The 16,051-nt window shown below is 33.6% G+C and overlaps 1 protein-coding gene across 10 annotated transcripts in view; it reads right to left on the bottom strand.

The window, feature by feature from the left end:
- dor (vacuolar protein sorting-associated protein 18 dor) overlaps nucleotides 1-16,051 on the bottom strand; it is a 138,802-nt gene that overhangs the window by 50,552 nt on the left and 72,199 nt on the right. For 9 of the 10 annotated variants that reach the window (XM_076510677.1, XM_076510671.1, XM_076510674.1 and 6 more), the window contains 2 exons: nucleotides 14,694-14,797; nucleotides 638-698 (listed from right to left, as the gene is read on the bottom strand). In XM_076510677.1, the coding sequence (XP_076366792.1) occupies nucleotides 638-698; nucleotides 14,694-14,797 (165 nt within the window). The remainder of the gene's footprint in view (nucleotides 1-637; nucleotides 699-14,693; nucleotides 14,798-16,051) is intronic. The other variant, XM_076510673.1, reaches the window with a different exon arrangement.

A 16,051-nucleotide genomic window follows, 5' to 3' on the forward strand; every position in this document is an offset into this window, starting at 1 on the left:
AAGTCCTAACACAGAGCCCCTGAGATATCCCACTTGTGACATTAATCCAATTTGACTGAACTCTACTTATAAAAACCTTCTGCTTTCTTACATCTGGCTAGTTTTCTATCCAGTTCATCAGTCTATCCTCCACATAATACAGATAACATTTTAACCATTAGCTTTATGCAGCACCTTGTCAGATGTCTTCTGAAAATCTAGATATACAAAAGTGAAACCCACATCCCTACCAACATAAGAAATAACTTCTTCAAAGAATGCTAAAAGAATAGTAAAGCAAGATTTTCCCCAAGTGAAACAATTTTTCACTGGTCACTTAGAAACTACTGAAACAATTAAATTCAATAAAAAACAAAATAACTTATATTTCAGTATTACTTTATATCACATACACAATGTTACCATGTAACACTCGAAAACAAAATTTTGAACACTGGAAAATAAAATAATATATGAAGGTTTGGTAGAATTACCAAATTTTAGAATCATTTATTCACACCAAAAATGAGATTCCTTTTCCTGATGCTGCTTTAGTTTTTTAAGAAATGTATGCTTAATGAATATGTGAAATGAAAAAGAAGTTAATTCTTTAATTCAAATAGGTGTTTATACCCTAATAGAATACTTTCCAACCTACCTTACAATAATGTTTGGCCAATTCATATTCTTCTTTATCTAAGTAGACTTCCCATACATATCTAGGTATATATAAAGACCACAAAATTAGTGTATAACAGGAGAATTCAACAAACACAGTCCAACGTAAATAGTAAAGTTGTTATTTACATTTATTTTAAGATTCTCAAATATGAACTCATTTTCAAAGACTATTTTTATACAGTAAATTTATACAAAACAAAAACTTAAACATATAAGTTACTAGTGCAACTTTAATTGCTAAACTCCTATGGTAATTAACTTTCAAGACACAGCTTCCATACTGGTATTAGTTACATATTTAAAAAAACTTCTTGGTATTATAAACATTTTTGTTACAAAATCCATAAACCACTCTAAGGGAGTGGTGTGCTTTGGACATGAGTCACAGAACCTTTTGCAATGGAAACTGTGAAGAAGGCCTACTGTTAAGATTTTTGATCATCAGAAAGAGCATGAACAAACATGTCATCATGGACTGTAAAAGTAGGTAAGGTTCAACATAACCACTGTATGTCCAGGTATAAGAAAATAAAGAACAAAAAATTAGGTCACATCCTCTATTCCTGCATCATGCTCTGAATAAGATTTCAACTAGAAAGAAGTATTTACTATTGCTATCTTGTAAATCTTGGTGTGCTGAATATTTTACACATATTTTATGTTTAAAGTGTTGGATGCATGCACAACAGAATGGTGACAGTGTGGTGAACAGTGAGAGACTGAAATATGGGCAGTAAAACTGTATTTCCTCATAAGTATCCATATATGCACATGAATACTTGTGTAAATATTCAAAATACCACTTTGAGTAAAAGTGTTGGAAAAAAACAACTTATATAAGATAAATATTATATATTTAGTGATGCAAAAGTCTGTTTTGTTATTTCATCAAAACTGGCAAGCCTCAGTACTAAGTTAGCATAGAAAAACACCTTTGAAAGTTTTAGTGTCATCACACTAAACAGAACCTAACAAAACAGGGCAGTAGTATTTCTGAATATTTTAAACCAAAAATATTTAAAACCACATGGTTATTCATTCTCTCAAATTAACACATGATAGAGGTGCTAAATTACAACTTAATATTCTATCTCTTTTTCCATCCTATTGCACAGTATATGTATAGCTGTGAAAACAACTAACAGGATTCAGCCTTAGCAACTGATGTGCTTGCAGGGTTTATAACAGCAGTTGACAGTTTGGAAATTACAGATTAGCCAAGTATCAGCATATATAATAAGGATGTCTGTCACATCTGTGGGCTCATGTACATGTTGTTCATTTACATCAATACCATGTTATGCACCGTATACTGTTACTGTATATTTATGTCCAAGATGGCCTAACCCACAAATTTTTAAACAAGGCACATTATACAACAAATTAATACATAAAACTAGAACCTTACAATTTTCAATTAAATTTCACTAGACAGCTAAAATCATCCAAATCACAAAATAACATTAAAACTTCTATCTCCTATAATACATTAAAATAATGAATGTTTAATTTCACAAACTATTCAGAAAAGAAATAAACATGTTATTTAAGTAAGAATAATTTTCCAACAAAACTAACAGCCAGCCTAATCAACATGTACATTAACAATTTTAAGCTTCCACCCCTAAAGAAAAGGTGTAAAATGTACCAAAACAAACTCTTCACATAGCACAACCACTCATCAGTAAATATGCCTTGAACATAAACAACTTACAACTTTATTGTGCAATGTTTATAAGCAAGTAAAACTTGAATCATCCTTAATCTCATCAACAGAATAAGAAACTATTTTGTGTTTAAAGACAAATAGTAAAACATACCAACAACACTTTATTTGCTCATATATACCCTCTGATTGTTCTACAGCATGTATAGGATTTACTTCAGGACTGACAGACAGATTCAAGGAATACAGTTTACCACAATATGCATAAGTGTCAAACACAATCAAGCATGTGTTAGATTGTAGTAATATTCCAGTAACTATCAACAAGTTGAACATTACCGGAACTGCTGAAAATGGCTACATCTTATAAATCAAAGACACATTGGCCATTAAAAAATTTGAATCTGGAACTGGATAGATTGTCAAATAGTGAAAGTATAATACTGAAAAGAGAATGTTTTAATTTCAACACTGAAATATTCAGCAAGTAGTAAATTTTCATGGAAGCATAATAGATACACTGCTGTTATTTTTTATTATTATCAATAAAAGATATTTCAATTGGATGGAACTGAAATTACCAGTTGTAAATGAAATTCACAGACAGCACCTTACATGTTATAATAAATATAAATATAATTTATCCAACATTAATGTTTGTTGTTGTTGTTAAAGAAAGTTTTAACACCTACAGATTGAATTATTTTACAAGCACACAGTTTTTAAATGCTATCTTAATAATGTTTCGATACAAGATGTAGTTATATCATAATGCAGGTTGAGTGTACTGCTGGAAAAGGGAAGTAACACACTGTGTAACTATAAGTTGCACCAAGATAGTACTAAGCTTTTAACTAGGACTATAAAAGGTCCCTAAATAAAAAAATACAAATTTTAGTGGACTGTTAATGTAATGTTTTCTATAGTCTAGTCGGCATGAGCTTGAGTGCATGAACTACGTTTACAGTCTTGACCTACTTCTCTTCTTACTATAACCTAATTTCATCCATACAATTACCATATGGTAGTAAGGGGAATGTGACTAAATTGGAGGGTAAGCTGAGTTAACTGTTTACAGTAAGAACTACAGAGGTCAGCTGTAGGTATTTGTAAAATAGACTCAATGAAGCTTTGGAGACCATTAAATTCCCAGATATTACAGGTATATTGTACACAGGTGATGCAGGGCATAAGTATAATAAAGCCTATAGAGATTTTCCTTTAAAAAATGCAATTTCTAACATTCTGTCTATAAGTGTGACTTTGGAGCAGTTGTGGTTGCACCAGTAAGTCTGACCATCCTTACAAACTATATACCTAGCTGACCTTCCAATTTTACTTATGTGTTCAATCCAGAATTTTGATATTTAACATTGAATTCTTCACTATATTGGTAATCTCATTCTTTAAATAACCAGTGTTTTCCATTCCTCACTGCTTAATATTTTCCAACTTTTTCTATGGTGTACAATTATAATGGACTACCAAAATGATGAAGACAACTATACCCAGAATATCCCACTCAGAAGGACTTATGGTACCAGTCTAATATTCATCACAGCAAAGCTCACAGATAAAGATGTCATGCTTGCCTTCCATAAAGGACATTATCAAGCTCACAACTTCTGTTGTCACTTTGGAGCAGTTTGTGGTTGTACCAAAATTTTCTGATCATCCTTACAAACTACATACCTAGCTGACATTCCAATTTTAATTATGTGTTCAATCCAGAATTTTGATATTTAACATTAAATTCTTCACTATATTGGCTGCTAACTCAGTATAAAATATGAGTTCATGTACACATTTGCACAGTACGTGTATTGTCACGAAATTTGGTGGACTTTTAGTAAAGATTACAGACATTTTGTATACAAAAATTCAGATTTTTTTATGAAATATTTTTACTAAAGATTTGTTTGCGAAAATAGAGTCTGTTTTGTTACTATTCTAAGTGCAAAATGATTTCATGTTATAGTTAAAAAACAAACAAACTATTCTTTGTCCAAAAAACCTCTAATATTATTTGTGTAATCTCTAAAACCTTCTAAATACATTTCAAATGTTTGTTTTCAGTAAGACTTTATATTTTATGTTATTTTCTGTACTCTAATAATGTGGAATCTGTCACTTGACTAACCTCATAAACATCATAAAAAAAATTAAATATAAACTATGTTTTTGTCATGATAGAATGACTACATAGTATAACATGAAATACAAATGTTTAGTCCAAGTAGCTTAAGTCTCATAATGCTATATATTTACATATATATTTATTATTTTTTTATTATATTGACCTTCCAGTCATACCTAGCCAATATTACAAAACTTCCATTGATGTTGTGCATGTGCACTCATGTTACAAATCCAGTAATATACAACTGACCTTTAGTCTTCCCTGTCTTGCTGTTTTGGTTGTATTTTAGTGGACCAGTATTTTGTAATATATAATCACATTTTAATTATACATTATATATACAGATTATTACTATTTAGAAATAAATTCTTAAACTTACTTTTCTTAAAATATACAGCAATACATCAAGAAGTAAAGCAAACAATTATCTCTTCACGCTACAACTTTTGTACTCTTGGTGTTGGACACAGGTTGCTAAGCCTTTTAAAATTTTGCATGTAGAGGATACCAAACAACATTTTTTTAAGTTTTATATATATACTCTTAAATAACCAAAAAAATCATAAATAACTACACTGAAACCATAGAATTTTGCTATAATTTATTAAGCTCAGTAACTAACATGTATTTCAATTTTGAAAAAATCTGAAACTTCAAGCATACTAAAGAAGCAGCCTACCTCATTGAAATCCTGGATCAAAAGAACATGAAAGCCTTTTCAAAGATTAAAATGGATGAGAAAACCACCCTGGGGACATTTGATTTGTTGATTTGTCATATAGTGAAGTAAGAGTATATAAGGGACTGTTTCCAAAAATGAAAATAGTTGAATGGAGCCACCGTGTTTGACACTACATAAGCCACATCTCAGAAAAAAAAAAGATATGAAGTTCTTATTTCATATTCTAGTTTGATAATACTAGTAATTTGAGTTCCCTTATTTACACAAAACTATAGACTTAGTATTTTGGTATCAAAACATCTATTTTTAAACAGTGCTGCAGTCAACATACTACGTGACTCACTAAAATCTATATTTGAATGTGTTCTACTAACTTTTAAATTAAGAAACTGGCTCATACATAATATTAAAATTTTAATTATAATCTACAGTTTGATTCCAAACTTACTGACATAAATTTATAAAACAGTAATTCAATAAAATTTTTAATACAAGTCAACAAATGTAATGATATAGACTTTGATATGTTTCTTGTCGTGAAATGATTAAGTGTCTATCACTCAATCTCGAGCCCCACTTGTAGTTCATGATGTTTCTGATCCTGGACCTGATTGTACACACGTAAGCTATGGTACATAGCTGCAAAAGAGGTAGAAAGTAGATTTTGATGCTTAATACAGGAATCCTTTCTAGCAACTTTTTCACACAACCATTTCTATTGCAGATGATCAAGTGTTTATTGGTACATTTTCCACTGTACAGACAGACTAAAGCTTCCTCTCCAGCTGTTATGACAACATCCTTAGAAGCAGAGATGGTATGAAACACCATGGCTTGTTTTAGAAAGTGACAGCTGTTGAGAAATTTCTTTAAAGAATTTTCTTTCCGATTTAATAGAGATGTAATAGGGTCTCATATTCAAATATAGCATGTAAGAAGAGAATGCTGCTGAAAAATTCAGTACCTAAATATTTCTTTTACTGCCTTCATGTTCTGCATACTAGACTTTTGGATGTAAATCTTTGATTCAAGCTAAAAGAACAAATCATGAGCAGCCATATTATTGCAGTATCTGCAGTATGTCAGTATCATCACCAACAATTACCGTGTTTGTCTTCATTGCAGCTCCACAGCTGTCTGTAAGTAAGTATACCAGCATCTCTCAGTTTATGAACAGTTGTCTGTTTGTACTGTTGGCCAAGAAAAGTCTCTTCTATATTTTAACCTTCATCTTGTGATCAAGTAGCACATATGCTGCAACTTCACTGTCTGCTTGTCCCTTGTGAGCCATATCCTTAGTTCATGTTGCATTATAGCCATCAAATACCATTATCACTTTTCCATACTTTCTAATGACATAATCCAGGTACAAAATAACAATATCTCTGCACATGGAAGATTCAAACGGCTATGGAATGCAATATATAAATGCTCCTCCATCTAACACATACTGAACTTCATCACATGGGCCTGAAATGTTGAGGATTAACTAAGCCCAGATGCTATCTCCTGCAATTGATTTTCAAGGTTGCTGGAGCAAGTGGAAAAAGTAAAAAAGAGCCATTAGGTGGCTGCACAACTCATAATTGAAGACTAAATATCCATGTTGTGCACAACCCTACATTTGGGACTTTTAACATGGGCTTAAATGGATAAAGTTAAGTAATTGCTTTTAATGGTTTGGTTTTACAGTGAAGCGCTTTTGACAAAAGTCACATTTGGTGGGTGAGAGAAGGCTGTTTGATTCAGCCTGTACAGGCTTCAAAAAGAAAGAACAGTAGCCTTGCACCAAGAATCTGAAAAAACATTCTTCTGCTATATCTGCTTGAAAATAACCAGAAGAAGAGACGGAACTGCATCCTCTCATCGTGAACAGCAGCAGGTCCTACTGATATACTACTAGATCAATGAAGAGCAACCTTCAGTTCCACCAGTATAAATGGGATATTATAAAGATGATCTGCCTGAAAAGAGAAATTCCTCAGCCCAAGACTTTATGGCCATGAAGACAGGGGAATAAATAGAAATGGCAGAAATATAAGATAAAGCTCTCCCTGAGAGTACTGGTTTTATTGTGCATCAGCAACTTCCTGGCCACTGGAAAGAGCAAGATGAAATTCTGAATCTTATCCCAAACAACTTTGGAACTGGTACTAGAATGGATGCTGACTCTGATGTCTAACGTGTGAAGTATGGGCAAAGGCCTGCTGGAAAGAGTGCAATATTTCAAAAGGCACTCCAGGCCTGTTTATGAGCTTTCCATACCTGCTGGCAGGCAAGAGACTACCATGATGAAGAAACCGTGGAAAATGTGTTGAGGTTTTGGGGATAAAATGAGCAGCTGATTGAATTATACAATCAGTTACTGCCTCCACACAGTTATTAATAAATGAAAAATTAAAAACAACAGCAGGACTAAGTTTTGGGAGAACAGTGCTCTCCAACTTCCACTGTGGCACACAGGTCAGGTAGCAATGCCCACAGCCAATCTCACGCAAAATGAAGGGAAAATGATCACTGCCCCATGGATTACTGTCAACTTTCCAGAGAAAAGAGAAATGAAAATGAATGAAAACAAATAAGTCATTAGCAGTAAAACACAAACTAAATGAATGGAAATAGACAAAAGAACCAGTACTGAAAGGAGAAAAAGTTGCGATCTGAAAACACACACTTCACAAAATGACCTCCCCCCCCATAAACATCTGCTCCACCTCAAAACAGATTGTGCCCTTTAAAGTTTTTAAAGATTAAAAAGGGGGTCAGAAATTGTTTTACAAAAGCATCAAGGTTTGACTGATTGGAAAGCTTCTGTTGGAGACATGTAAAAAGAACAAACAGTAATGATATGACCCACAGAGATTCAGAGAGCTACAGCCTCCAGAGGTGTATTGAATGGCACACACAAGGTGGATACGTCTTGGTCAATCAGTGGTACCACACCTTCATGGAATTATCCATCACATAACCTATCACTCCAGTATAAAGAAACTTCTCTTATGATGACAGTATCAGCAGGTCTCAGGAATGTTTCCTGTAGGGAGAGACATACAAGATGATAGAAATTAATTATAAAAGTGAACAATTTTATTTAGCTATAGGAGAATTGGGCAAAGAACCCTTCTGTTTGCAACCATAATGTTTTTCTTTACTAGGAGGTGGTCTGTCGACCTCCATAAAACCTATCCAGGGATGATTGGGCAAACCTCTGTTTGAGAATGAGACTGCAGAGACTGAGGGTATGACTGAATAGTGGTTCTGCATCTCAGGGCTGAAAAAGATGAACCAGAGCAGTCACTGAATGGAATAGTGAGGATAGAAACAAGAACAGACATAAGATGAAGATTCTGATAAAGGCATAGAAAGATCTATTTGACTTCCACTCTAGGTGTGGAAAGTAGTACAGCAGCATGTGTCCAGGGGACAATAACTTCTGAGCCTTTGGATAAGAAATGTTATTCGCAGTCCTTAAGTGCTGTACTGCTTTTTCCTCTATCCACTTAGGGCAAAATCAAAAGTTAGAGGTTGTAGGAACCACCACAACTGATGCAGTTAGGGTTCTGTTGACAATCAAAGGCTTCATGGTCTTTGCCACTACAATGAGAACACATCACAGAACCACAACAAAATGCCTTTGAATGTTTGAACCACTAACAGTGGAAACATCTGACACAGTTAGAGATATATGGGTATACTTTAAAGGTCAAATGACCTGGCTTTAACAGTGGCAGGTGAACATGGTGATGTAAATGTCAAAATCAGAGCATTGGTAGGTTATAGTATTCCCTCTTTTTTAAGTGGAGATGTGTAACATATATTCCTATAGCAACAATACTATTAAACATAATGAGAAAGACTTTGAAGCTCCATGTAAGATGACACCAAGAATATTTCAAAAGCTTAGTACAACAATTACACTACATACACAACATGCGAGTTGTACAGAGTTACACAACAAAACTTTTCATAACTATTGTTTTATAAATAAATAACTCCTGAGACTCTTGTTATTAACAATGAAATGTCAAAATAAACAAAATAATAACTCTTATATCAAACAGTTGTATATATAAGTGTTCCACGAGTTTCTATTTTAGGTCAACTGCTGTTTAACTTGTATGTTAATGATGTTGTAAACATATGTTTATGGAATTATAATATAACAATATGCAGATGGTACAACTTTAACTCACAATATATCAACATTAATATGAAATTTTTATAAAGTCATGATCAGAGATGGAGTTCTAAATACAATCATTTATTTGGAGAAAATGAGCAGTATTTTCTATGTTTGTAACTGTAAGTACGTTGAAAATGTTACTATTAAGACATACTTAAGGTTAACTAAAGATAATGTTTTAGTTGATCTAAACATATAAATATGATTTGCAATAAATTAAGACCCATTACAGCAAAGGTATGGAGGATACAGAATATTTTATCAATCAATATTAAAAAATAACTAATGCATCATTAATAGAATCAGTTAATTATAGATTGGTAGTACATGGCTCAACAAGTAACATTTACTTAAAAAATAAACGTAATTCAAAAACTGTAAATCAAAGTTCATCTATGATGTACTTAATATACGTTGCGTTAAAAGATGAAATTATAACAAATCAGTGATAAATTTACTTTATAAATGTAATAATTATAAATTCTTATTGCAGTCTACCATATAAAATACCAAAAATCATATATATAACGCTAGAACACAAAAATATAAATATTTCGAAATTCTAAGTTCTAACAACAACTTGGAAAAATACCATATATAATGAACCAACTTCTCAGAAATTTATGGTATATAAACACTATTGCAAAATTAAAAAGCAAAACTAAAAGACTGGTTATTAAGTGTTGTTCATATAAAAACTAAGTAGTATTCATTGAATGGTAATTTATTCTTATTGAATTAAGGTGGACAAAAGTTATGTTTTCACCTATGTGTTCGTGTGTATGTTTGTTAGCAAGATTTCTAAAAAAAAAAAGTTTGGATAGGTTAATATGAAATTTGGTATAAGTACAGACCACCATCCAACACAGAAGTGACTAGTTTTTGGAACATCAAAGTCACAGTCAACCATGTTGGACCACTATTTGTGCCATTAGGTTTCAAATCAACTGTAAAACATGCTGCCCATGTTGAGCTATCAAATTACACTACACACAAAGTGCTTACAAATATACCTAGTGATAAGTTTTTATTATATTATTACACTGGTTTACAAAGAAATTGAGGCAAGCACAAAAATAGCTGTTTTAACCTAATTTGGGGGTGCTAAATTCAGATTTGAAATCCGTTTTTACTCATCACCTCTAGTTTTTTAGATATGCATACTGTACATAAAAGCGTATATGCATTCAGGGTTAATTTCTAATATTATGTGACTTATGTCTTCTTTTTTAGTTATTATGCAATAAATGTAAGTGATAGCATTACATTATATATATATATATAGCTATATATCAAGACGGATTTTGGCAGTTAAGCGTAGCCAACATCGCCTCAATCAACAGCCAGTAGTGCACTGGCAGTCAGCGAGGAGGTTGGTGTCCCTCGACAATTGTGTTACACAATCTTTTGGGTATATATTTGTATTACAATTTCCAACGACGCACATAATTATTATTGCCTTACATATGATTTAATTTTACTTTGTTTTTTTTTCAGATTCTCCAATGGCTTCAAGCTCGTCAAAGCACCAAGGATGCCTCAACAAGGCCAATTCTTTCTGCTACGTATGTGGGGACTTCACGACAGTTGCACAGCATCGAACCATCACTTCCCTCCTCAGAACTGCCTACTTTCATTATTTTGACTGTAAAATTGGTGATCAGGACAAATCTTGGGCTCCACACATCTGTTGTAAACCCTGCTACAATGGACTAACTGCTTGGTTTAATGGCAAGAAAGCGGCTTTCAACTTTGCAGTCCCGATGGTTTGGAGAGAGCCACGAAGCCATGCAGATGATTGTTATTTTTGTCTGACAAATATAACTGGTTTCAATGCATCTTCTAGAAAAAAGATCAAATATCCCAACCTTCCATCTGCTATGAGACCCGTTCCCCATTCAGATGATCTTCCTGTCCCAACACCTCCAATAAATAAGGATCTTCTTTCCTCATCAGATGAAGAAATGCTTCCAAGGGAAGATTCTGCCAAGTCAATCTCTTCCGAAGATATTGACTCTTCTTATTCAGGAACAAGTGGCAACGAGCCACACTGGATCACGCAAGAAGACCTGAATGACCTTGCTCGTGATTTGTATCTGTCAAAACAGCAGTCAGAGCTCTTGACTTCTCGGCTTAAACAGTGGAACCTAGTCCAGGAAGATGTAAGGATCACCAGTTTCAGGAATTGAAACAAAGACCTTGCTTCATTTTTCGACATGGAAAACAAGTTGTGCTACTGCACAAATGTACCTGGCTTGTTCACTTTCCTTGGTTTGCCACATAATCCTTCAGACTGGCGTCTTTTCATAGACTCTTCTAAGCGAAGTCTCAAGGCTGTGCTTCTGCACAACGGGAATAAATATCCCAGCATTCCCACTGCACACTCTGTCCATCTAAAGGAGTCCTATGACAATATGGAGCTTCTTTTAGAAGCTGTTAAGTACAACCAGTACCAGTGGAGTCTGTGTGGGGACCTCAAGGTCATTGGTCTTCTTATGGGTATGCAAGTGGGCTTCACAAAGTACTGTTGCTTTCTCTGTCTCTGGGATAGTGGAGCTGTATCCCAGCATTACAAGCAGAAAGACTGGGGGTCTAGAAGCACTTTCGTTCCTGGCGAACACAGCATCAAGGAGAATCCTCTGGTTGACATAAAGAAGGTGCTTCTTCCTCCTCTTCACATCAAGCTTGGTCTGATGAAGAATTTCGTGAAGGCCATGGACAAAAATGGTGCTGCCTTCCAACACTTGTCTACTGTGTTCCCAGGTCTCAGTGCTGCTAAGCTCAAAGAGGGCATCTTTGTCGGACCTCAAATCCGAGAAGTGCTGAAGGATACTGATTTTGAGGAGCTTACCTTAAAGGAACTGAGAGCATGGGAAGCATTTAAGTCAGTCTGTAGTGGCTTCCTTGGTAACACACGCGTACCAAATTACCAAGCCTGTATTGAGAAGTTGCTAAAGACTTATGAGGATATGGGATGCCAAATGTCACTCAAAATTCATTTTCTCCATTCCCACCTCAACTTCTTCCCTCCAAACCTTGGAGCAGTGAGTGATGAGCACGGAGAAAGATTCCACCAAGACATTACCAAGATGGAGAGTAACTACCAAGTGGAACCCCAGCATGATGGGAGACTTCTGCTGAATGCTCTTGCGTGACATCCCGGAGGCAAAATACACCAGATCATCTAAGAAAACACACTTCTAACTGTCTGCAGTACTATGAATTGTGTACATTGTGTCATCCAAGTATATTTATTCCGTCAATGTTCTTTATCTATCCTGTTTTATCTGTATTAAGCTGCTGCAACTGTTGAAATAAGCATGTATATACTCTGTATATACTAAAATGAGACTATTTAAAAGCCAGAAAACTAGAGGTGATAGGGCAAAACTGTTTATAAATTTGAATTCAGCACACCCAAATTAGTAAAAAACACCTATTCACATTCTTGCCTCAGACAAAAAATATTTTTTTGTAAACCAGTGTTATTATTTATTTTACCTATTATAAAACTGTAAACACAAGCTGAATATTTTCTAGTACTTCTATTCCATAATGTCCTACTGTCTGAAAGACACAAAGGATGTCTAAAACTAGAAACCTTGTTGTCTTTCTCATGACTGAGATATTAAACAAGGGATATAATCTTTTATGTTTTGTACAACTATAATATGTTATTCAAGTGGAACTTTGAAAAAACATTCTTATAGCTACAAGAAATGCCTGAGCCTAAAAAAGTGAAATATTTGTATGCCTTCAGATTCAATTAGTTACTGTACATAATGTTTGAGGAACACATATATTTACATACTAACAACAACAAACAATGAAGACAGAAATTATGTATGCCAGTTATGTGAATGGAGCAGAATAAGTCATGATAGGCAAGTCTAATTATGTCATTTCACGCAATGCTTACATGAATGGAGTAAATTGGGTTGACTGAGTAAAATAACTACATTAATTTACTTTGTCTTTGACTATGATATAATCAGTGATACAAAAACTGATAGAAATGTACAGAAAGTGTACTTTCTCTGTTCCCTTTATAAACAAAACACAACTTTTGTAACTTAACTGGAGTTTATCAACTGGTAGAAAAAAACTAACAGTTTACTAGTTTCAAGGCACAGAAATGCCAGAATGGACATTCTGAAGTTCCAGTGTCCTGCAAATGTAAATCGATTTATTTTTACTCCTTCATAGCTGTATATGAAACACTTGCATGCCTGTTTATTTCCTGATGTTTGTATACCATTTCAGGTCATATCCAGTCTTCTGTTTGTAGAGAATGCTGAACTTTAGTAGAGGAGAGAGAGAGGTGAAAATATTAGAGTTTATCCCAACATTTCTGTATCACAACTTTATCATGTGATCTACACAACATCCAACATCCCCTAGCATAGTAAAGGCAAATACATCTGTGCAGAGAAGTAGGAAAATAATGTTTATATATGTCATAACTTCTATAGTACAATGCAAACATATAAACAAATGTCATTCTACAGGTCAAACAGCACAGCTTAATGAAAGGATTAAAACACATTTTCAGGAAACATGTTACCTACAAATATAATAGTAAATAACTGTCTACTGAAGCAATACACATCATACAAACACTTATGTGAGGTACATCTGATGAGTAGATGTCTGTTATGAGTCCCTGTCATATAATCTAGGTCAAGCTGAATATGAAATACTAAGAAAAATCATTCAGACTTTGTAAATGGGGCTGTTTGTTATGAAAGCGTACTGTTTGAAAGGTATTCTTTACAGAAATTTGCACTTATTGATCTCTGAGGGCAAGTGGTGGTTTGACCAAGTGTTACATGATCCAAAGGTAATGCTGAACAACAAAATATGCAGCTTTCACTTTCCACTCAACATAATTCTAACAGTAGGCAGTGATTACTTCAAAAGAATAATAAGAATATTCCTGCCCCCGCTAGTACAGCAGTATGTCTTTGGATTTACAACACAAAATCATGGGTTCGATTCCCCTCGGTGGGCTCAGCAGATAGCCCGATGTGGCTTTGCTACAAGAAAACATGCAAGAATATTCCTTGCTTCCAGTTCTTTATATGTTGTTCTGTATGTTTAATCTTGTGATTAATAAATGTTTATACACAAGTTAGAAAGGTTCAAATAAGCCTGAGGTAAGCATGTAATAAGGAAAGTTAATTTACAGATAAAAATGTATTCATATTCCTGGCATTCTATTAAATTAAGGAATTAATTTATTTCTTATAGCTTGTATGGACATAATGTGAATTTTGCCTTCTAATCAATGGAAAAAAAAACACAGATGGAAAAAACTTTTTCATTGATAAGATTTAAATGAAACAAAAAAAAAAGTATTTACCTTTCTTCTTTAGTAATTCTATATCTATAAACAGCCATCTCAGAAAAAGCCCAAATGGTGTCTTTCATAGGATCTTTTGTAATTCCCACCATAGATCCATACATCTGTAGGAAAAATGTTACTAAGAAACCCAAAGCATTTCTGATATCATTCAATGTTTTATACATAGAACAATAAAGTTGACTTACTATAAAGGTTTGGTTGACTTACTATAAAGATGTTTTCATTGTCTACTTATAGATAATGCCATTAACATATGTATTACTATAATTTATTTACTTATGATCAAATTAAAAGTAAAGGAAATGAAAAAAATCATTAAATTTTACTCTTTATAAAGTTCTCATGTACAGTGATAGTTTTTGCTATAAAATATTCAAGTTGACCTGTACACAAATCAACATACATCTTATTTCATTTATTCAGATAAAACTGCAATGACTAATGTGTAAATGCATAAACATGAGTACTTGTGTTTATTTATGAAAGAAAGTTTTTAAGTCTCATGTGTTCTTTTCAATCATAATGCTAAGGTTTATATGTAACAGAAGTCCATAAATATGTTATAATGATGGGCAGAAAGCAATTTTTAAAGTAATGTTTCTACTTAATGGATGCATACTTTATCTTTTACTTATTTACTGTTCAATATAAGACACTTAGTTAAGATGAGTAACTTAGTAATTTTGTTGCGACAGTGAGGGGTATTTTATCTTTGACAGAGACTGTTTCTGTTGATATGTTAAACTGGATGTTGTAGCTGATGAAGAAACCAATAGCTGATTCTTTTAATAAACATATTTTTCCACAGGCATTGCCAGGCATTGTGATGTAGTCTCCTTTATGTTTTTATTGGACATCAATATTTCATAATCCAGCACTCATGGCTCCATCACAAACACAGCTAAAAGATTCTTTAGAATACACCTAGTATGAAGGATGAAGCCTCTGCTTCAAGCTTGGCTTTACAGTTCATTGGATTCAGGAATAACAATATTTTGTTGTCCAACAAGAATGGCAAACCCAATTTCCATCCCAGTTAATGTTACAATAGTTGCAAGAGCTATTGTTAAGTTTCTCTTGCTATTTTATACTAGATTAGCCTGTGATATATCTGGCCATTATCAAGGATTGGTTTACCAATTTGCTTGCACCCAGAAAAAATGATGATTGAGTTGCATAGCCATGAATCTGGCATGTCTTCATGTTTATCTATAATGATACAACAGTTTTTAGTGCATAAAAAGGCAGCCACAGCCTTGCCCAACCTAAATGTTTTGTCTGCAAGGCACCACAAATGAAACCATCACTTCAACCAGTTAACACAGTCTTCTTTCTGGGAAAGAGTAATAAGCTAG

The sequence above is a fragment of the Tachypleus tridentatus genome, chromosome 7 (genome assembly GCF_004210375.1).
Source record: "Tachypleus tridentatus isolate NWPU-2018 chromosome 7, ASM421037v1, whole genome shotgun sequence".
Taxonomy (NCBI): Eukaryota; Metazoa; Arthropoda; class Merostomata; order Xiphosura; family Limulidae; genus Tachypleus; species Tachypleus tridentatus.